Source organism: Labeo rohita, chromosome 16, assembly GCF_022985175.1.
Source record: "Labeo rohita strain BAU-BD-2019 chromosome 16, IGBB_LRoh.1.0, whole genome shotgun sequence".
Lineage (NCBI taxonomy): Eukaryota > Metazoa > Chordata > Actinopteri > Cypriniformes > Cyprinidae > Labeo > Labeo rohita.
The window spans coordinates 5,179,165-5,203,416 of record NC_066884.1 but is presented as its reverse complement, the minus strand read 5'-3'; the positions used below and the strand labels follow the sequence as shown (position 1 = coordinate 5,203,416).

Sequence of the window (24,252 nt, the reverse complement as noted above, 5' to 3'; positions counted from 1 at the left end):
TCAATATTATATGTTTATATATATATTTTTTTTCATTTTCAAATTTATTTTTATATTGACTGTTTTCATTTTAATTTAGTCAGTGTTCGTAATTCTGTTGTGTTTTTGTAATTTTTTAAAATGTTTATAGTAGTAGTATTTTTTTATTTCAGTTTTAGTTATTTTCCTTCAAATAACAACTAAAATAAATTGAGAATGATGCTTTTGCACTTTTTTATTTTTATTTTATGCAAGTCATTCTTAATATAGTATTTAATTATTATATTATTAAATAATAATTCCGTAATTAAATCTAAAAAAATTTAAAGCTGCTTTAAAAGCTGATTATTCAGGTGCTCGAAACATTTCAACCTGGAGCTTTAGTAGTGATGTGTGATTTTATTTTATTTTATTTTATTACATTTATTTAACAATTATATATTTGCTGGTTTAATGTGCAATATTTGGAGGAATGTCAATTACCATTTTTACTAAAATTTTAATTATTATGCTTGCAAATATTATAGAAACAAATAAAATAGAAAATCCCCCAGACATTTCTATAAAATGATGATTATTTTGTTTTATTTAATTTTACTTCATTTTATTTAAGCTAATTTTATTTTACATAACATTATTATATTTTATTTAACAATTTTAAGATAATTATCAAGTTAATTATTGTCCACAGTATTGTCCAAAATGTCTGTATTGGCCAGTTTAATGTGCCTTATTTGGAAGAATGTTAATTACAATTTGTACTAGATTTGTAATTATTATGATTGAAAATATTATAGAAACAAATAAAATAACTGTAAATTCCCTAGAAATTTCTATAAAATGATTATTTTGTTTTATTTTATTTTGACAGGTTTCAGGCTAAAGACATAAAGACATTTTGGCTATACTTTGTACAATCAAAAAGCAACCAGTACTATTAATATTTTTGTGGTTTTGGTTTTATTTTAGTTTCAGTTAACTATAATAACCCTGGATACCACATTATACTTGAAGTCTCATCAAAACTTTGATCAAATCTTTTTCTTGGACATGTGATAAATGTTTTAAAGCAGATGAAACATCGTTTGAAGAAATATGATTTTTCAAGGTGTCAGAAGTGCCTTGAACTAAAAGAATCATCCTTATACTTATATAGCATCTCAAATCAGGGTTTAAAATAATAAGAAAGAGCCTTGGTTACCTATGGTTAAGTTTAAACAAAGTCTATTATTACCCTTCAACTCGATGCCCAACATAAACACAATAATCACCTGTTTAGTGGTTCTGACAGTCAGATCTAATAACTATAATAATGTGCGCATTATGAAGTTAAACCAGGCAGGCGTATTCGCTCACTTCCTCTCATAAAGCTCTTGCCTTCCTCTGAGAATGAGAGAGCTTTGATTCACAGGCCCACTGGGCTGCTCTGTCATCTGCAAACCTGTAAATGTCAGCAATTATTTAGACACACCGCGCTGCTCTCCGCCGGCTGCATCGACTATCTGCCATTTGTGAGGAATTAGGAGGCGGCAATTATGTGGAGTGTTTCATCTTAATCAATTTAGAACAAGTTTAAGCGACTGGAGATGACGGCATTATGTTGAGATTTGAGAAAATGAACACTTGACCCGTCTCACTCCGAAGGATGCCAGCAAGACAAAAAACAAGGAAGAAAAGACATTTTTCTAATGCATTTGCTGTACTAAAATGGCCTATGCAAAATAATTTTTAATTATTTCAGTTGTTTATTTTAATTTGTTATTTATCAAAAAAAATCCTGAAAAATGTATCACAGGTTCTAAAAAATACAAAATAAATAAATAATCAGCAGAACAGTTTCCAACATTGATAATTAGTCAGAATATTAGAATGATTTCTTAAGGATCGTGTGACACTGTGGACTGGAGTAATGATGCTGAAAATTCAGCTTTGCATCACAGGAATAAATTATATTTTAAAGTATATTAAAATAGAGAACAGCTATTTTAAAGTGTAATAATATTCCACAATATTACTGTTTTTTTTTCTCTGTTTTTAATCAAATAAATGCAGCCTTGGTGAGCAGAAGACATTTCTTTAAAAAACATTAATGGCAGTCAATGTACACTACTTTCTGTGCACTAATATTAAAAAAAAAAATCTTTTATTTAGCAAGGATGCATTAAACTGACAGTAAACATCAATATAAATAAATCTAAATTTAAAATATATCTAAAATATATATAATAAAATATATATAATATATATTTAATAATATATATAATAATATATATACTAATGTGTATATATATATATATATCTCGAGCAGCAAATCAGCATATTAGAATGATTTCTGAAGGATCATGTGACACTGAAGACTGGAGTAATGATGCTGAAAATGTAGCTTTAATTACAAAAATAAATTACGTTTTACAATATATTTAAATAGAAAATACTTGTTTTAAATAGTAATAATATTTTACAATTTTACTGTTGTTGTTTTTTTTTATCAAATAAATGCAACCTTGATGAAAATAAGGCACTTTACAAAACATTGGGGGATAAAATGTTACCAAAGCATAGTGATTTTCTGGTTATTATTTATTATTTTCAGTGGATTTTACTGTAGCTGAAGTCTTATCTGGAGCTGACGCACATCTTCAGTGTTTCCACTGTGGAGAACCTGAAGCTGTGCTGGCGTGACACATCTAGTGACGCGTCTAGTGTAGACACGTGTCACACCTCATGCATGTCTTCACACTCTTGCAGGAGGTTCCAGCTGTCCGAACACCAGCGCCCTACAGGAGGTGCGGAACTGTAATGAGCATCCTTGCATCGTGTATCACTGGCAGACGGGCCCCTGGGGACAGTGCGTGGAGGACACCACCACATCCACCCTCAATACCTCCTCTAGCGCAGACAAATCCACCTGCACCATGGGCGTGCAAACGCGCAAGGTCATGTGCGTCAAAGTCAACGTCGGACAGGTGCCGCCCAAAAAGTAAGTCTACGTGAAAATTTTATTTTATTTGGTTTCTCTTCTCTGAAGAATTCTGTATGTAAATGACCTCTTATATGATTGCCCAACCTTTTTGCATATGAAATGAGTAACAATCTTAAAGGGACAGTTCACCCAAAAAGTGAAAATTCTGTCATTAATTACTCACCCATGTTGTTCCAAACCTGTAAGACCTTTGTTCATCAAATGAAGACATTTTTGATGAAATCCAAGAGCTTTCTGACCCCGCAATAGACAGCAACACAACTACAATGTTCAGGACACAGAAAGGTAGTAAGGACATTGTTAAAATAGTCCATGTGACATCAGTGGTTCAACTGTAATGTTATGAAGCTACGAGAAAATTTTTGTGCGCAAAGAAAACAAAAATAACGACTTTATGTCAGTTTTCAGTTCACGAGAGTACCACAACGCATGCATATGAGCGTGTGTGTGTGTGTATATATATTTCTGTCTCAACTCGGAGGGACTGGCATGGTAATGTACATGACAATGTTAATGTTGGTCTTGGTGGAAAAGATCTGCTATGCTAATGCTGCTGTGGCAAAGAAAGTACAGAGACTTGCTACTGCCAATACATCCTCAACATGCTGCTGTAAGCATGTAAGAAATACTGCTGCTGTACATATGAATAACCCTTGTATAGCATACATGAATCACCCGGTAGCAGATCTATACAGGTGGAGCTGGGGAAGGTGAAGGGTTTCTGCGCTGCAAACTGCTAAAGCAAATAAAAGCCAGGTATTTAAATACTGAGCAGTAAGCTCATTGGCTACCAATACAGGAGAGAACCAATCAGCTGCCATGTGACAATGATGCTGCCAGGTCAGATTGAGCTAGAACTATCGGACTAGTGATATATATATCACTTTAATGGCAATTGAAAGAACCTATTTATTCCCATAAAAGTGGAATTACTGAACCTACACACATGCTCATTTTATAAGAAAATTTCATACTGCACTTTGAGGCTTTTGCATCTGAACTCTGCAAATATAGTTACTTCTTTTATGCAGTAACTTATTTTATCTCATATATTTTTTTAGTTTTTCATTATTTATGTATACTGTATTACTTTTTATATCTATATAGACTCATTTTCTTTGTTTTATACATTTTTCAGTCTTTCTCACAATATTCTCAGAACTGCAGGATATAAACTCAGAATTGCAAGATTTAAACGAAATTTCCGCCACAAAAAAGTCAGAATTTCAAGATTTAAATTTGGAATTTTGAAAAAATCTGAATTGCAAAGTATAAACTTAGAATTCTCAGGATTCTAGACGTTTCCCCTCAGAACTCAGGGTTTACATTTACATTTCACGTTTTCATTTTTGTGTTACATTTAGCATTTTACTTTTTTTTGTTTGTTTCATTATTTTTTTGTTTTTGTTATTTTGTTTTTGTTCTTTGTAGTTTAGTATTTAGTGTTTTTAATTCACAATTCTGACTTTTATATAGCAGCTGCTATATATATCTCACAATTCAGAATGTTTTTTTAAGAATTACAAGTTTATATTTCAGAATTCTGCCTTGTGCATATCTCACAATTCCATTTTTATATCTAAACATTTGAGTTTATTTCGCAATTCAGTTTTTTTCACCACCATGAAATAATCTAAAAAATCCCATATTTTTTGTTTGTTTGCATTTTGGCCTTATTGTCATGACAAATTAACATTACAGTAGTGTGTTCAGCCCTAATATAGTATCAAATAATTATATAGTATTTAATAATTATATAATAATTTCTTCATTTTATTTTAATTATTTTATATTTAAATCATATTTTTTATCTTTAAAATCATCTTTAAAAAAAGGCAGTGCAATACAATAATATTCAGTACCATAATACTGCATTGCATATTATATTTTTCTGCATTACAGTAATGAGAATGAGGTGTGTTTTTTTTTTAGCATAATGACAGTGTGATGCTTAATTGCCACAGTGCAAAAAAAAATCTAGGTCCTGAAATGGTTGTCATTAATCTTAATACAAAATGTAATTTGTAATGAATATTCTGGACATATTCATGACAGAATTCATGACATGAATGTAATCTTAATGTTTTGCCATTTCATGTTGCAATATTACCATCTGTTATTATGATGTAATCACATATGGCGTGAATCGTACCTCAAATCAAGAGTCTCAGTTAATGGTGATGGAGAATTGTTTCAGTAGAAGATGGATTGCTTGTGTTTGAGTGGCAGATTGTAATTGCTCTACAGATGTCTGCGTGCTCACAAACCCTATCATTCCACTGCAGGCAAACGAGCTGCTGAAAGCCGAATAAACATGGAGTCACAAACAGGCTAATTAGCACAGTCATTTTCAGACTGCCTAATTTCCTATTGATGATAATAGTGGTAATTAAGAGGGTTTGATTCTTTAATGCAATTTAATCACCACTAGATGAGGGGCCTCTTGAGGCTTAGCACAAACAACCCCCCTAAAAATACATCATTGATCCACTTAGACGTTGTCCTCCTGACAGTCCTTTGTGGAAACAATAGCAGTGGGTTTTGTGGCATAGACAAATTGAGGCTTAGCTATTATATTGCATTTTCCACTCGCTTTTTACCACTTTAAGGAGCAGAAAGTTGTGTTTAAGTGTAGACGCCCTAGGTTGTAAAAGTACAATTTGATAAAATGTCAGATTTTAGGATTTAAAAAAAAAGGAATAATTCTCCAATCATTTTTTTATGTTCAGAAAGTTGTAGAAAAAGCATTTTTGTTTTATATCTGGAAGCCCTTTTTCATGACAGAATAAAAAATGAATTGAGGTACTTGCGACTGTTTATATCTGTTTCTATCACACAATTCAGACTTTTTTTCTCACATTTTCAGAACTGCAAGAATTAAACGTAATTCTAAAAAAAAAAAAAAAAAAAGGCAAAACAGAATAAACTTATCTTAGAATTCTAGACTTTCTCCTCACAATTCAGTTTTTTGTGTGTGTGTGTGTCAGTCACAATTCTGGGTTTACGTCTCACAATTCTGTTTTGTTATTGTTTCTGCCACAAAATAAAAAAAAAAAGTCAGAATTGCAATATTTAAACTTAAAATCAGAATTGTGAAGTATAAACTTAGAATTCTTTGAATTATAGACTTTTCCCCTCAGAATTCTGGGCTTACATTTTGTAATTCTATTTTTTGTGTGTGTGTCATAATTCTGGGTTTACATCTTGCAATTCCATTTTGTGTGTGTGTGTGTGTGTGTCAGTCATAATTCTGGGTTTTTTAGACTTACTTTAGACTTTTCTCACCAGAATTCTGGGTTTACATCTCAAAATTCCATTTTGTGTGTGTGTCAGTCGTAATTCTAAATTAACATCTTACAATTCTGTTTTGTTGTGTTTTGTTTTTTGGTTGTTATTCTTGTTGCTTCCACTTGTTGTTTAGAATTCTTAGAATTCTAGACTTTTCCCCTCAGAATTTGGGGTTTACATCTCACAATCCCATTTTGTGTGTGTGTCAGTCATAATTCTGAATTTACATCTTACAATTCTGTTTTTTTGTTTTTTGTTTTTTTGGTTGTTCTTGTTGCTTCCGCTTGTTGTTTAGAATTCTTAGAATTCTAGACTTTTCGCCTGGGTGTACATTTTGCAATTTCATTTGTGTGTGTGTGTCATAATTCTGGGTTTACATCTTGCAATTCTGTTGTTGTTTCCGCCAAATAGTAATTAAAAAAAATGGTAAATGGTAAAGTTTTTTATTTCACATTTCTGACTTTTCTATATGGCAGCTGCACGTTTATATCTCACATTTCATTTTTTTTTCTCAGAATTTTCACATAAGTTTATTTTTCACAATTCTGCCTTGATATCTTGCAATTCCACATTAAAATTAGTTAGGTCATTTAGATTTTTTTCTCACAATTTTTACATTTTTGTGCAATTGCAAGTTTATATTTCAAAATTCTGCATTTTTATCTGGCAATTCAGACTTTTTTTCTAAAAATGCACAATTATGTCTCGCAATTTCAGAAGATATTTCAAGTAAAAAATCTAAATTGTCAGATATGAACTCAGAATTTTGAATTTTGAGATAAGTCAAAATTACCCTTTTTACCGGGGGATAAAAAAGCTTTTGTGATGTATTTTGGAAATCGATTGGATTGTAAAAAATGAGTGTTATTCTATGTACCAGAAAATAATCATGTGGTTAGACATGAGGTTGAGAAAAAGAGATTCAGAGGTTGAGTTTCTTCATTTTGATGAATGATTACTATGACAGTCATGTCTATTCTATGGAATGGTGTTTGGTATAATGCACAGCAAGACTAGAAATGTGTATGGAAAACTAAAATGGTGAATTTCGACTTCATTTATATGCATTTGTTATGTTTACGTGGCTTCGGAGGCATTTGATGTGACCCAAAACAAAATCAAAATTCACATCCTCTCTCAGACTTGCATTTCATTTTGAATATCTTGTCTAGACCTGCTTGCAGTAAATCATAAATCATGTTTTTTTTGCCCAGGTCTGGGGCAGGCAGAGCTTACGCAGGTTTTCCTGCCCTGAGCCACTTTGTGTCACTCACAGCATCAGACTGAGAGAAAGCGCACAATCACACAGACAGCGATGTTAAAGCTCAGAGCCCGGACCTTTGATGCGCCTCACAATAACTGACAACTGCTGCTGTCGCTCGGGTTTATCTCTCGCTCTGACAGCTTTGAGGAGCTAGCTGTTTTTTAGGATACTTACACAGACTATGTAGTGAATAAAGAGTAGGAAACGTCAAGAGCATGTGCACTGCTACTCTGTCACAATAGAGACACTACAAGAAGGAGGAGCATTTGTAACAATTATTATTCATACAAGGTTTTCACACACTATTCAAAAGATAGACTTGATATTTTAGCAGCAGCAAAATAGGATGTTTTATTTTTATAAGATTGCATTTCATTTGTTTTTATTGACAACTAAAGCTAAAACCTAATTTTCGGTAATTGAAATACATTACAAAACATTGTAATTTGTAGTATTGAAATAAAAATAAAACAAAGTGAAAATGGAAATTTTCAAGAGCTACTTTATATTTTAGCAGCAGCAAGATGAGATGTTGCATTTTTATGAAATTATTTTTTTCTATTTGAACTCATGCAGGTTTAAAATGAGCAATTTTTTTTTTTTTAACTAAATTGAAAAACTAAAAATTGTAAATGCTGCCTTGGCTAACTAAAATAAATAAGCTTATGTTGAAGAACAAAAACCTGAAATAAAAAATAAATCAAATATTAAAATGTTATTGGAAATATATATTTAAAAAATGTATATAAAAAAATTCAATAAATAAATATGAAAAATTATGTAATATAAATTCTGTCTTGGCTAAATAAGCTTATGTTAAAGAATGTAAAACCAAACTAAAAAATAAATGAAAACTAAAATGAAAATATATATATATATAAATATTATTAGAAATATTAAAACATAAATGAATAAAGAAATTAAACCTGACTAAAACCCTACACTAAAATTAAAACAAAAACTGAAATGATAAAAATAAAAGCTAATTTAAAGTATCAATATTTGCTTTTATATATAATAATAGTATATAAATAATACTAAACACAGGAATGACCATATGCATTACTTAGTTAGTGCTTGGAAAAATATTATCATTTGAGCTGAAGATGCAACACTAATTATACCTTCATCGTCAAAAGTTACTACTGGTTTATTTAGACAGGAGCTGTACTTGCATGACTTGTTTCTAAGATAGTTCTTGTCATTTTATTCTGTCCGCCCTGCTTAACAGGTCAAAAAAGTTGTACTTCAAAGGAGTATCCTATTAGAAGTGATTAACAATGCAAAGACAGCGTCATAATAGTATTTCCAGAAACTCTAATGAGCTACTTCAGTGAAACCTTCAAGGAAATGCGATCCCTCACTTCACTGTTAATCCTAATTGAAAAATAATGACAACTTAGAAGAGGGCAAGGGAACGATGCATTTTCTTCCTCGTGGTTAAATGTATAAGCTGTTTTTTTAATGACGCTCTTGAAAGATTACCAAGCCTTATTCCTGTCTAATCCTTTCTGTTCGCAACAATAACAAATTTATTTTGTATTTTTAATGAGTCATTTCCTTGTGTGATATTGCACTCTTAACCGGTTGTAACAGGATAGGCATTAAATAGTTGAGCCAGCGTCTGTCAGGAAATGTTGCTAATGCGCTGTCAGAAGTTTACCCAATCTCCAGGAGAGCCCTGCACACCCAAACCAGATTTGTTTCTCTGGTAGGATTTACCGCTTCAGTTATTGGTATTACGAATGAATCAGCTTTACATATCTGTTACTTTATTATATTGTGGCAGATTTGCAGCCCTCATGAAGCATAGAGCACATGGCGACCGCCATCCCAGCGCGCCGGAGCCCGGAGGATTTGATCAAAGATCAGATTACCGAACGACCCTCTGCTGGACTGCTGCATCCCTGTTTATCTTTATCCAGAGGAATTCGTCCGGGCCGGAGCAGTGCTTAAAATACAGGAGCAGATTAAAGCTAACCCCTGATCTTAAATTGAGGAGCTGTAACAGTGATAAAAGAAGAATATTACCCAGTGACTGACTACTGTAACAGGATGTGAGGTCTTATCTGCCTCGTCTGGTTGGTACATAATGCAACCGTGGAGCAGGGAAAATGCGATTGGAAAACAAAAAGAAGCATTGTTGTGATACAGATGCTGCTGAGCTTTGCTCTGCAAGGATTCTGATGTAATCCATTGTACGGAGTTGGGCTGGGCAATAAAGCTAAAACTAGTATATCTAAAAAAAATCTTCAGTCTTCTGATGATATGTGTCTCAATTTTTATAGCATGCATTTGCTTTAAAATGGCTTAAAGGGAAAACTGACCCCATAGTTAACACCATAAACAAGACATTTTAATAAAATGGCTGTTTTTAAAAATGTATTATTATCTATCCATGCAATGAAAGTCATGTTAGTCAAAAAATATCTTTTTCTATTGAGAAATGTTACAAGTTTTGAACGACATGAATGATTTTGGGGGAACTATCTCTTTAAAAAGTGTTTTTTTTTAAATGTATTTATTATTTATTTATTTATTTATTTATTTATTTTATTTTATGGTCTTTTTACAAATAAAATATTGTAGAAAATAAGTAAAATACTGAGAAAACATTGCTTTTCACCATTTCGCTTTTTTACTGCATATATTTTTACTAAAAAATTTTCAGTGTTTCTGCAGGTCTAAAAAAGGTCTTAAGTCAGAGCAGAGAAAATTCATAAAATCATGGCATTAAACACTTCATGCACTGCAAAAAAAAAAAAATAATAAAAAAATAAAAATAAATCTTCCAGGGTTGCCAAGTCTGCAAAGCAAAACCAGCAACATTGATATCTTACTCAGTATTTTTGTTTTGTCTTTCAATACAAATATCTAAACATCCTTAAATCAAGATATATTTACTTGAGATGCGAAGTGAAGACACAAAGTCTTGTTATCTGAGAAACTAGGCAAAAATAAATAAGTTTATGATTGAAGCAAGAACAAATGTCTGTCAATAGGGTATTAAAACCTTTTAAAGTAAGTTCATTTTTTCTCCTGAGCCCATGTTTTAATTATAAACTCAAATAATTTTGAACAATTTCCCATAAACTGGACTTCTTAATTTTGCTTGTAATTTGGCTTTTCAAGTAAATCTTTATTTAAATATCTTTATACATTTGCACTGGAAGAGAAGACAGAAATAGTGATGAAGAATGTCAGATTTTTGCAGTGTGATCAGAAAGTTTTATGAAAAATATCTTGAAGTATCTTCTTCTGAAGGAAAAAATTTATACAAGTTTGGAATGACATAAGGGTCAGTAAATGATTTTTGGGGGAACTAAAGTTTTTTTTTTTTTTTTTGGCCTTAATTTAAAAGTAAAATACTGTATTTAAAAAAGTAAAATACAGGTACAAAATACAAGTTCCCACATTTCTTTTCACTGTCTTTTTTTTACTGTATATATATTTTTACTAAAATATTTTCAGTGTTTCTGCAGGTCCCAGAAAGGTCTTAAGAAGTCCTAAAAAGGTCTTAGGTCACAGCAGAGAGTCTTAAATTCATAAAAGCATGACATTAAATACTGCATGCACTGCAAAACATCAACAAAAAAAGAATTTTCCAGGGTTGCCAGGTCTGCGAAGCAAAAACCAGCCCAGTAGTCATTAAAAACCAGCTAAAAAATATTAATATCTTCCAGGGTTGCCAGGTCTGCGAAGCAACAACAGCCCAGTAGCTATTAAAAACCAGCTAAAAAAATATTAATATCTTCCAGGGTTGCCAGGTCTGCAAAGCAAAAACAGCCCAGTAGCTATTAAAAACAAGCTAAAAAAATATTAATATCTTCCAGCGTTGCCAGGTCTGCGAAGCAAAAACCAGACCAGTAGTTATTAAAAACCAGCTAAAAAAAAATATTAATATCTTCCAGGGTTGCCAGGTCTGTGAAGCAAAAACAGCCCAGTAGCTATTAAAAACAAGCTAAAAAATGAATATCTTCCAGGGTTGCCAGGTCTGCGAAGCAAACCCCAATTAAAGTAGCCCAATTCTACAAGACTTGGTGACACTGAAATCTTCCTCAGTATTTTTGTTCTGTTTTCCCATACGAATATTTAAACATCCTTAAATCAAGATACTTGAGATGCAAATTGAAGTCTTGTTTTCTGAGAAATTGAACTAAAATAAATTTGTTTATACTTGAAACAAGAACAAATATCTGTCAATAGGGTATTAAAACATGTTTTCCATTTAAATGAAGTTGATATTTTTTTTTTTCCTGAGCCCATGTTTTAATCATAAACTCACTTAATTTTGACCAAGTTTCCATAAACCTGACTTTATGTAATTTTGCTTTTCAAGTAAATCTTGATTTAAATATCTTTAGGTATTTGCACTGGAAAACAAGACAGAAATACTGATGAAGAATGTCAGGTTTTTGCAGTGTGATCAGAAGGAACATTAAAAAAAAAAAAAGGATTTCTATATTTTAGTGGTTGGGAGTAAAAATATTCAAGCCTTAAGTTTTAAGACGATGGAGATCCGTTGGTAAATGTACTTTCAAGCTTTCATGTTGCTAATATAAGACATTTTTATTCCTTATAATTTCTTTCTTTGGTCTTAAAAAGGTCTTACATTTTAATACATGAATAAATGCCATGTGGAGGCTAAATCTGAGAGCTGATTTGATGCATTGAAGTAGACAGTTTCAATTGCTTCACGAAAATGACTCCATTCTAATGCTGTTTTTTTAGTTTTCTGAGATACGGTGTGCCTTTCAGTGCTGATTATTTTGTAAACCAGATAATGCAATGCTTTACAAAGATGTTGTTATTGAAACATGGAGGAGTTAAAAAATATATTGGATGAACTATGTGTGCAATGCAATGTTGTTACTCATTTCATAAGTGAAGATAGTGTTTCTCAAAAATCCTACAGGCACAAGCACAGCAGTAATGGCATGTTTCATTTGAAGGGTCAGAGAGGACGAGCAGAAAATAGTGTGAAAACCTGGACTAAAATAAAATGCTGCAAATTTAAGAAAACATCCATTAGAAGACCTCTTTTGGCCCCGATAGCAGGGAAATGTGAAGTAAAAGTATTCAGATTCATGTGTGCTTAAGTGACCTGCAGTAGTTAAGCCTGATAATGAATCTCATTTAGATGATTGGGTCTTTGATGAAAGTGCGACACAGGGCTTTCTTTGTCCACCTGCTTCCTGTGATCAAAACAAATGTGCGTCACATTGTCGTGTGTTGAGTGTCCTGGTGATCTTTCAGCGTATCTGTTTGATGTTTCAGATGTCCTGAAGCTCCTCGGCCAGAGTCAGTGCGACCCTGTCTACTGCCCTGCAAGAGAGACTGTATAGTGACTCCCTTCAGTGAATGGACCGAGTGTCCCACTTCCTGTGAAGCAGGTACACCACACCACATTTTTGTTCTATCTATCTATCTATCTATCTATCTATCTATCTATCTATCTATCTATCTATCTATCTATCTATCTATCTATCTATCTATCTATCTATCTATCTATCTATCTATCTATCTATCTATCTATCTATGTATCTGTCTATCGTTTGTTCTATCTATCTATCTGTTCTATCTATCTATCTATCTATCTATCTATCTATCTATCTATCTATCTATCTATCTATCTATCTATCTATCTGTCTATTTATCTATCTATCTATCTATCTATGTATCTGTCTATTGTTTGTTCGTTCTATTTGTTCTATCTATCTATCTATCTATCTATCTATCTATCTATCTATCTATCTATCTATCTATCTATCTATCTATCTATCTATCTATCTATCTATCTATCTATCTATCTATCTATCTATCTATCTATCTATCTATGTATCTGTCTATCGTTTGTTCGTTCTATTTGTTCTATCTATCTATCTATCTATCTATCTATCTATCTATCTATCTATCTATCTATCTATCTATCTATCTGTCTATCTATCTATCTATCTATCTATCTATCTATCTATGTATCTGTCTATCGTTTGTTCGTTCTATTTGTTCTATCCATCTATCTATCTATCTATCTATCTATCTATCTATCTATCTATCTATCTATCTATCTATCTATCTATCTATCTATCTATCTATCTATCTATCTATCTATCTATCTATCTATCTATCTATCTGTCTATCGTTTGTTCGTTCTATTTGTTCTATCTATCTATCTATCTATCTATCTATCTATCTATCTATCTGTCTATCTGTCTATCTATCTCTCTATCTATCTGTCTATTTATCTATTTATCTATCGATCTATCTAGCTATCTAGCTATCTATCTATCTGTCTGTCTGTCTATCGTTTGTTTGTTCATTCTATATGTTCATTCTATCTATCTATCTATCTATCTATCTATCTATCTATCTATCTATCTATCTATCTATCTATCTATCTATCTATCTATCTGTCTATCTATCTATCTATCTATCTATCTATCTATTTATCTATTTATCTATCTATCTATCTATCTATCTATCTATCTATCTATCTGTCTGTCTGTCTATCGTTTGTTTGTTCATTCTATATGTTCATTCTATCTATCTATCTATCTATCTATCTATCTATCTATCTATCTATCTATCTATCTGTCTATCTATCTATCTATCTATCTATCTATCTATCTATCTATCTATCTATCTATCTATCTATCTATCTGTCTGTCTGTCTGTCTGTCTGTCTGTCTGTTGTTTGTTTGTTCATTCTATTTGTTCTATCTATCTATCTATCTATCTATCTATCTATCTATCTATCTATCTATCTATCTATCTGTCTGTCTATCTGTCTGTCTATCTATCTATCTATCTATCTATCTATCTATCTATCTATCTATCTATCATTCGATTTCTATCTATCTATCTATCTATCTATCTATCTATCTATCTATCTATCTATCTATCTATCTATCTATCTATCTATCTATCTATCTGTCTGTCTGTCTATCGTTTGTTTGTTCATTCCATTTGTTCATTTGTTCTATCTGTCTATCTATCATTTGTTTGTTCATTCTATTTGTTCATTCTATCTATCTATCTATCTATCTATCTATCTATTTATCTATTTATCTATTTATCTATCTATCTATCTATCTATCTATCTATCTATCTATCTATCGTTTGTTTGTTCATTCTATTTGTTCATTCTATCTATCTATCTATCTATCTATCTATCTATCTATCTATCTATCTATCTATCTATCGTTTGTTTGTTCATTCTATTTGTTCTATCTATCTATCTATCTATCTATCTATCTATCTATATATCTATCTATCTATCGTTTATTTGTTCATTCTATTTGTTCTATCTATCTATCTATCTATCTATCTATCTATCTATCTATCTATCTATCTATCTATCTGTCTATCTATCTATCTATCTATCTACCTATCTATCTATCTGTCTGTCGTTTGTTTGTTCATTCTATTTGTTCATTTGTTCTGTCATCTATCTATCTATCGTTTGTTTGTTCGTTCTATTTGTTCTATCTATCTATCTATCTATTTATATTTCTCTATCTCTTAGTCTGTTGTTTATTTGTTCATTCTGTCATCGTACTGTCATTCTTATCCATCCATCCTAAATATTTCTTAACAACAATAACCATGACTGCAGCAGCAGAAATAACGTATCATGCACTGCACAATGCAATATAATTCAGCATGATATGAACTGAGCTTGTGAAACGACAGGTGCAAATGGGCAGAAGAATAAACAGTTTCACTATCGAGTGATCATCCAAATGCCAGCTAATGGAGGACAGGAGTGTCCAGACGTCCTTTATGAAGAGAAAGACTGTGCGACTCCATCTGTCTGTCCGGGTTACAGGTACATCTTCACCCGCAAGCACTGCCTCTGCACTTATCAGCGATTCAATGCTGGATTTCACGTATATTGACATTCACTATAGATTTTTGCTAAAACTGACCTTCTTAAGTAAATAAAGATATGTAGACTTACAGGAATAGTTTACCCCAGAATTAACTTTCTGTCAAAAACCGTATACAGCATTTTTGAAGTTAAGTAAAAAATATTATCAGATTGTAGACAGCTTACCTCAAATGAGTTCATTTTCCAAGACAGTGGGTTTCCTGATATTTTTTCAAGTTAAGGCAGCTAATTAGGATTTCCAGTCCCCTAACTGATCAACCTCCACCAATAAATATAATGATATCGCTTTGAAATTGCAGGTGGAAAACGCACAAGTGGCGTAAATGTCAGCTGGTCCCATGGAGCATCCGCAGGGAAAGTAAAGGAGCTCAGGAGAACTGTGGAGCTGGAGTCCAAACTAGAGGTACGTCAGCTGCCATGTGCAAAATGAATCTCCTGACCTTTGACCTTTCACTTACACACTCACGTTCACTTAACATACAGTATTCCTGCACAACGATCTGTGTCTTATTCAATAACCAACCATAATCGAGAATTGCAGCATGCAAAATGCATTCAACACAGATTTTGTGCATATTTGCATAATTCATTTAATCGAATGCTTAAGCAACTCAGGCAGGGTGTGCACAATTTATTCTTAGTGAATTCCCACGCAGTGTCCGAATACTGTTTCTGTAGCTGTGAAATCTCATGCAATAACCATTAAGTTGGTATATTATCTGATATAGGATCTTCTCTTGAATCTGTGAATTGCTTTCTCTCATTTGCATTCTGCTTTATCCCTCAGAGTCTGTGGCTTTCAAAACAGTGTTAGTTTTTTCAGTTGAAGTCGGGGAAGTGTTTTCATAATTGTTTTTCCACAGTTGTTTTAGGTGCCTTTTTCTTTTTGTTTCCAGTTTGTTTAGACATTCCTGTCACTCGTGAGGCAGTGGAAGACTTTATTATGTATTATCCTGGTATAAATATTGGTCTGACAGGGTCTTCCATCACACTAGACTTCACATTTGCCCTTCAGTGCATCTCAGGAGCAGAAGCAATCCTTCAAACTCTTGATCTGATTGCCCTCGACAGTACGGAAGGGCGTCGAGTTGGCGTCATCACTATTGAACTCTATAGTGGCCTAAAGTGTGACCTAATGGTTCCTGTTTACTGTCCTCACGTCACTTCCAACGTGACTCTGCGTCTTAATAGATTACACAGCCTCACCAGTATCACAACAGCTTTACAGGCATGTCTTACAGCTTTTATAGCCATTCATAATTAATTTATTATTGAGATATTATAGTTTATTCGTGGATTAAACTTAGTTATTGTGATAAGCTTAAGTGACCATATTATAGCTTTTTATTAATAAAAAAAAGAATAATTTAGTAATTATTTTATTTTATTTATCTACCAGTCATATATATGTTATTTAAACCAGCTATTCTTAATATACTATTTAATTACATTATTTAAATGTAATGTATAGTTTTTAATTTTTAAAAATAACATGTTTTTTTTTTTTTATTTCAGTCTGGTAATATAGTAATATAATTTAGTTAAAATCCTTTACTAATGGTTTATTTTATTTTATTTTATTTTATTTTATTTTATTTTATTTTATTTTATTTTATTTTATTTTATTTTTACCAGTCATTTTTAATATGCTATTTAAACCAGCCATTCTAAATATACTATTTAATCAAAAATTGGAAAAAAAAATCTACTAAACTAAAACTAAAACTAGAAGTAAAATTTTAAATAAATAAATAAAACCATCAACTTAGATAAAATAAATATTATTATTTCAACTCGTTGCCAGTGCAATATTTCTCATTTTAATGTAGTTCAAACTGATGTCCTAAAATAACTAAAATAATAATAAACCAGAACAACTGGGGGAAAAAATTATTGGATTATATAAAAGCTACAGAAATGTAATGCATAATTTAAACTGGTTTCTGATCAAAGTGAACAGCATGACTCTCGTTCTCTCTCTCTCTTGCGTGTGTCATTTCTATAAATAACCATCTTCTGTTCACCTGCACCTTTTCTCTGTGTGTCTGGTGCTGTGGCACATCCTCTCTGTAATCAGCGGGAGTCTCAGTGCTGTGTTTGTGTGTGTGATCTGCAGCTATCTCCTGTAGGCAGCTGGATGGTACAGTGGCTGATGTGGTTCAGTGTCTGAAGTTTGCCAGCAGCATGCCGGTTATGAGCCAACCCTGCCAGTTGCCGTGCCGAGACGACTGCCAGCTCACCAACTGGTCCAAGTTCTCTCCTTGCACCTCGGACTGCGTGGGGGTCCGTACCCGGAGGAGGGCTCTCGTGGGTAATTAGGACATATGCATCATTAACACTGTGCTTTGAACTCAGAAGGTTGCTGGTTCCATCCCAGAATGAAGTGAGGTATTTCAATTGGTTTTCCCTGAGCCATTGAACTCCAGGTAGTGTAAATAATAAATGACTTCAGAAATAATAAATGAATTCAGAATATCTTTATAATTATACAATTGTTTAAAAGGGTAAAATACAGTCAAAATTCAATATTTTTAACATACACTAACATTCAAAAGTCTTTGGAATTTTCTATGCTTTTGAAAAAAATTCTCTTAGATTTACAGAGGTGGAGTTATTTTAGTGAATTAGATCTGAAATTAAAAGTAAAAAATTAAATGGTAAAATAAAATGTTCTGCTATAGGCAACTTTTCTTATTTTAGTGTAGTTTTACCTGATGTATCAAAATAAATAAAACTAAAATTGAAATAAGATAAAATAATAAAATCAAATAAAAGAAATATTTTTAAAATAAATAATATTTCTCATTTTAATGTAGTTTTACCTTATGTACCAAAATAAATAAAATGGAATTTTAAATAATAAAATAAAATAAAACAAAATAAAATGTAAAAATAAATAAATAAATAAGCGAACAAATAAATGAATAAATAAATACAATATTTTTAAGATGAAATATTTAGCTATAGGCAACATTTCTCATTTTAATGTAGTTTTAACTTATGTACCAAAATAAATAAAACTAAATAAAACTAAAACTAAAATAAATAAGAAATAATTAATAAAAATATAAAATAAATGAAAACGTTAAAAAAGACTGAGACAAACAGCATAATTACTAATACTTAACCGAAACTCAAAATAAAATGACAAAAATTAAATTTAAAAATATTAATAGTAATTATAATAATATCTCAAAAAACAGTCTTAATATAGTATTAATTGATTATATTCAATCAATTAATTGAATACATTTCAATTAATGAATACATACACTTGATTGAATACATTTTTTTTTTTATTTTATTTTATTTTTTTTTTTTATTTTATTTTATTTTATTTTATTTTATTTTATTTTTTATTACGAGGCAGTCTTACTGTAGTGTTTTCAATAATTATAATAAATTACATTTAATTATATGAAATATATATTTATTTAAACCTGGTGTTTAATAATTAAACATTTTATTTATTTTTATTTTATTGCGAGACAGTCTTAATATAGTATTAATTGATTATATTATATTACATTATTATATTATTATTTAAATATGTTTTTATAGCTGATATTATAAGTACTATAAGCATTTTTATTTATTTTATTGTATTTTATTTTTTATTGTAGTATTTTTCAAAGTGGATAATATAAGTGCTTGAAGCATTTAAGGATGCTCCAAGGATGCATGTGTTTGATCAAAAATACAATAAAACCATTATTATTGTGAAATATTATTACAATTTTCAAATAAAATAGAATTTTAAAAATAAAATATTAATCTATAGACAACTTTTCTTATTTTAATGTAGTTTTATCTGTTTTACCAAAATAAATAAAACTAAAATGTAAATAAAATAAATAAATAAAAAATAAATAAATAAATAAATAAAAACTATTAAGGAACTTATGAAAAGTAATTAAAAACTATAAGAAAATGACAAAAATAAACAGCAGAATTACTAACAATTTTTAAAACTTGTGTTTATTTTCACTATAACATTTGGATAGAATTATATATAGCCAACAGAAACCTCACAAACATATCATGAATATTAGAAACATCATTCAACCCGAGCATGTTATTGTAATATGATTATAATTTTTCTAAGCATTAGTCCAGCCAGTCATGCATCTGTAAGACACGGCGGATTTGAGGTAGGCGGGAGGTTTAGAGGTGACCTCGGCGCTCATGACTCATTCATTAGTGAGCTTAATTAGTGCCGTAATCAACACTTACTTCCTCTGATTACAGGAAAAAGCAAGAAGAAGGATAAATGTAAGAACAGCCAGATGTACCCGCTGAGCGAGACCCAGTACTGCCCCTGTGACAAATACAACGCCCAGCCTGTGGGAAACTGGTCTGACTGCATCCTGCCCGAGGGCCGCGTGGAGAACGCCATGGGCATGAAGGTGCAGGGAGACGTCAAGGAGTGCGGACAGGGCTACCGCTACCAGGCCATGGTGTGCTACGACCAGGACAACAGGCTCGTGGAGACTTTACGCTGTAACAGTCACGGTAAGATGATCATCATGTGACTCTGATTTAAGAGCTGACGTCATTACGCTCATTAGGATGTTGTAATTATAGTTAGCTGACGGTGCTAAGTAACCTTTCTAAACTATACTTAACTGATTTATATTAATAAGCCAAGCCCATCCCATGAATTCCCATCCTGTGAAGATTTGATGGTGTAGATGTATGAAAAAAATACACACATGCATTTTAAATAGCACTTTTGAAAATGTATTTAAAAAATGAAAAGTTTATTCTAGTTTAAAGAATGCAACCAGTTTTGCATACAAAAATGACAAAAAATCAATCATTCACTTGATTGAATACATTTATTTTATTTTATTTTATTTTATTTTATTTTATTTTATTTTATTTTATTTTATTTTATTTTATTTTATTTTATTTTATTTTTTATTACAAGGCAGTCTTACTGTAGTGTTTTCAATAATTATAATAAATTACATTTAATTATATGAAATATATATTTATTTAAACCTGGTGTTTAATAATTTTAACATTTTACATTTTAACATAAACATTTTATTTATTTTTATTTTCTTGCGAGACAGTCTTAATATAGTATTAATTGATTATATTATATTACATTATTATATTATTATTTAAATATGTTTTTATAGCTGATATTATAAGTACTTTAAGCATTTTTATTTATTTTATTGTATTTTATTTTTTATTTTAGTATTTTTCAAAGTGGATAATATAAGTGCTTGAAGCATTTAAAACTGGAGCCTTAATAATGTTTTATTTTATTTAAATTTAAATCGTAATTTATTTTCGTTTATTTTATTACGAGACAGTCTTAATATAGTGTTTAATGATTATAATAAATTAAATTAAATTATATTAAATATATAATTATTTAAAACTGGCAGTTAATAAATAAATAAACATTTTATTTATTTTTATTTTTTTGCAAGACAGTATAGTATTTAATGATTACATTATATTATTATTTAAATATGTTTTTATAGCTGATGATATAAGTCCTTGAAGCATTTAAAACTGGAGCTTAATATTTTTTATTTATTTAATTTAATTTAATTTAATTTAATTTAATTTAATTTAATTTAATTTAATTATTTTATTATATTTCTTTTTTTTATTTTATTATTTTAAATGTGGATAATATAAGCGGATAATATAAGAGCTTGAAGCATTTAAAACTGTAGCTTTAATAATGTGCTTTATTTTATTCTATTTTTTATGATTTTATTTTTTACACAATATTTAAAATAATTGTGCAGTATTTATTTTAAGCTTATATTTCAAATATAAGCTGCTTTTCAAAAATGTTTAATTAGATTTCCACAGCCATAGAAAACCCAGACAAAACAAAACTGTAATTAAGTAATGCTGTTTTATTTTATAGCATGAGAATTTAGGATGAAAAAGATGGTTGTGTACAAAAAAAGTATGACAAAATCAAGCATTTATGTCTAAATTTGCTGATTCATGTCTAAATTTGTCAGATTTGTACAATTCATTACGTCAGTTCCAAATTGCAGCTTTTTCTGGCTAAGAAGTGTGACATTTAAGGACAGGTAACTCACACCTTCAATTGGTGCATGTTGTTTTATCCCTATTAATTAATCTGTCTACAGCTTCCTCTCTCTCGTGACCTTTCTTATACTCTGTCTTTAGCTCTTCTGCTCTCTCTGTTCATAAATCTTTTGGTGCATTGCTCACTTAATCTTGTTATTTGGATGATGAGCGGACTGGTACGAGTGCCAGGCGCTGCTCACTTGACTTTGTCCTCTGCCCGAGTAGTCGTTGCGCCCTGCTGGTCTGCAGGTATAAATCTCCAGGTCTCATTAAAGACCACATGCTGTCCCGGACCGGCCTAATCAGAGCTGACATTAACCACTGACAGATACTCTCGCTTTTAAAGCACACGACACCACGTGGGGTTGGGAATCGAGAAAGGGCTCTTATTCAGGGTTGAATCCAAAAAAATGCTTAGAATGCATGAATGATTTTCATGGCATTACGGATAATATACCATTACTTTAAAGGAGAAGTCCACTTCCAGAACAACAATTCACAAATAATATACTCACCCCCTTGTCATTCAAGATGTTCATGTCTTTCTGTCTTCAGTCGTAAAAGAATTATGGTTTTTGAGGAAAACATTTCAGGATTTTTCTCCATATAATGGACTTCAATTATGCCCCCGATTTTGAACTTCACAAAATGTAGTTTAAATGCAGCTTCAAAAGACTCTAAACAATCCCAGCCTAGGAAGAAGGGTCTTATCTAGCGAAACAATCAGCCATTTTTTTTTTTTTTTTGAAAAATAAAAATGTGTATACTTTTTAAGCACAAAAGCTTGTGTAGCACAGGGTCTGGGATGCGCGTCCACAGGTCGTTATTGAACGATTCGTTCATTTTGAACGAATCTTTAATGTGACTCGGGCAGAACGAGTCGTCTCTGGGAGTGATTCGTTCAGTCGCACATGCGCAACATCCTATTAGGTTCTGTACTGGAATTAGTTCACCTGTTTTGAATCTTCAGGTTTTTTGAGTCGTTCAACCTCAGAATCATTCAACATCGTTTTACCTTTTTGTTTGTAAACAGTGTTTGATTTACAGTGCAAACACCGGGTCTTTGGTTCCGCCTACGTTCCGCGTGACCTTTCGATGTTATTCAATAGTACGTGAACGCTCATCCCAGAGCCTGTGCTGCATGAGCTTTTGTGCAAAAAGTATACACATTTTTATTTTACGAAAAAATGATAGATCATTTCGCTAGATAAGACCCTTCTTCCTCGACTGGGATCGTTTAGAGTCCTTTGAAGCTGCATTTAAACTACATTTTGGAAGTTAAAAATCGGGGGCACAATTGAAGTCCATTATACGAAGAAAAAGCCTGAAATGCTTTTCTCAAAAACCATAATTTCTCCATGACTGAAGAAAGAAAGACATGAACATCTTGGATGACAAGGGGGTGAGTAAATTATTTGTGAATTGTTGTTCTGGAAGTGGACTTCTCCTTTAATATAAATATTGTTTATGTTTGTAATCTAAATATTTTTATGTTAAAATATTGAATATTTTAGAATATATATATTTATTTTCTATATTTATAATCTGAATATTTAATATTTATATATCTTTATTTATTTGATATACATATTTTAAATATTAAATATGGATTCTTTATATTTGTAATGTATATTTTTTATATTTATATATTAGTATTTGTACTTATGTAAAAATGATAAAAATATACATATATATTCATTCTTTATATTTGTAATGTGCCTGTTTTTTATATTAATATATTTAGTATTTGTATGTATGATATAAATATTTTTAAATGTATATATTCTTTATAATGTGGATTTTATATATTCTTTATATTTATAATTTGGATTTTTTTTTGTATTTAAATATTTATCCTGTATAATATAAATTTTAATTATTCTTTAATTAATTTTAACTTGAATTATTCCTTAATTATTATTTATACATTTACATTGTAAATATAGAATATACATCATTGAATTTATGAATAATAAATATTATTAAATATATAAATATTAAATATTATATAAAAATAATATTATATGTAAAATATATATATATATATATATATTATTTATTTTAAGGCAATTTGCAACAGATTTTCTTTACTAGATGAGTTATATGATACTGTGAGCTACCATATATTAATAGCAATGCTTGACTGGGCGAACATCTTTAATGAATACTGATAATTATGATGATTCAGTGTTATTCAGGCTGATCAGTAGCCCACGTTTAAAAACTAAGATGAAAGTTGTCAATTGAAAATGAAGTAAGAGTGGCTATGAGAAATGTGATTAGGCTTAAAATAATCTTGCCAAACGGCTCAAATGTCGTCTTATTCGGTTACTTCCTCTACTTTATTTCCCAAGAGTCTAAAGGCTTGAGAATTTAACTCCACAATTGATTCAAGTCAAATTATTTTCCAGAAAACATAAGAAATCTTTCTTGTGATCTGATGTATCACGAATGCCCTCCCGAGGACATTCACACGAAATCACACGGAGAGATGAAGTTTCACTAGAATTCCATGAGCTTCATGATCTCAAAGTGGCGTCTCCTAACACTCTTCAGAGTGATGTCATCAGCAGATCTTTTTTCCTCAATCTCATTACTCTCTCTGTCAAAAGCTATGCTTCAGTGAACTGCCTACGTAGGCAGCATTTCAAGGTAACGCCGAAGGCAGTTATGCATATATCTTTGACAGAAAAGACATTCCCATAATACATTACGACAGCTTCAATGCCAAAAAAAAGATGTGGATGCTACAATTGAACATTGATTCTAAATATA

General features: G+C 30.9%; 1 protein-coding gene across 1 annotated transcript in view; it reads left to right on the top strand.

Moving 5' to 3' along the window:
• The window catches only part of LOC127178634 (thrombospondin type-1 domain-containing protein 7A), a 157,318-nt gene that overhangs the window by 95,941 nt on the left and 37,125 nt on the right, over window positions 1-24,252 (top strand). The window contains exons 8-13 of the mRNA XM_051131612.1: window positions 2,728-2,959; window positions 12,792-12,907; window positions 15,207-15,342; window positions 15,705-15,808; window positions 17,522-17,716; window positions 19,654-19,917. Coding sequence (XP_050987569.1) covers window positions 2,728-2,959; window positions 12,792-12,907; window positions 15,207-15,342; window positions 15,705-15,808; window positions 17,522-17,716; window positions 19,654-19,917 — 1,047 coding nt within the window. The remainder of the gene's footprint in view (window positions 1-2,727; window positions 2,960-12,791; window positions 12,908-15,206; window positions 15,343-15,704; window positions 15,809-17,521; window positions 17,717-19,653; window positions 19,918-24,252) is intronic.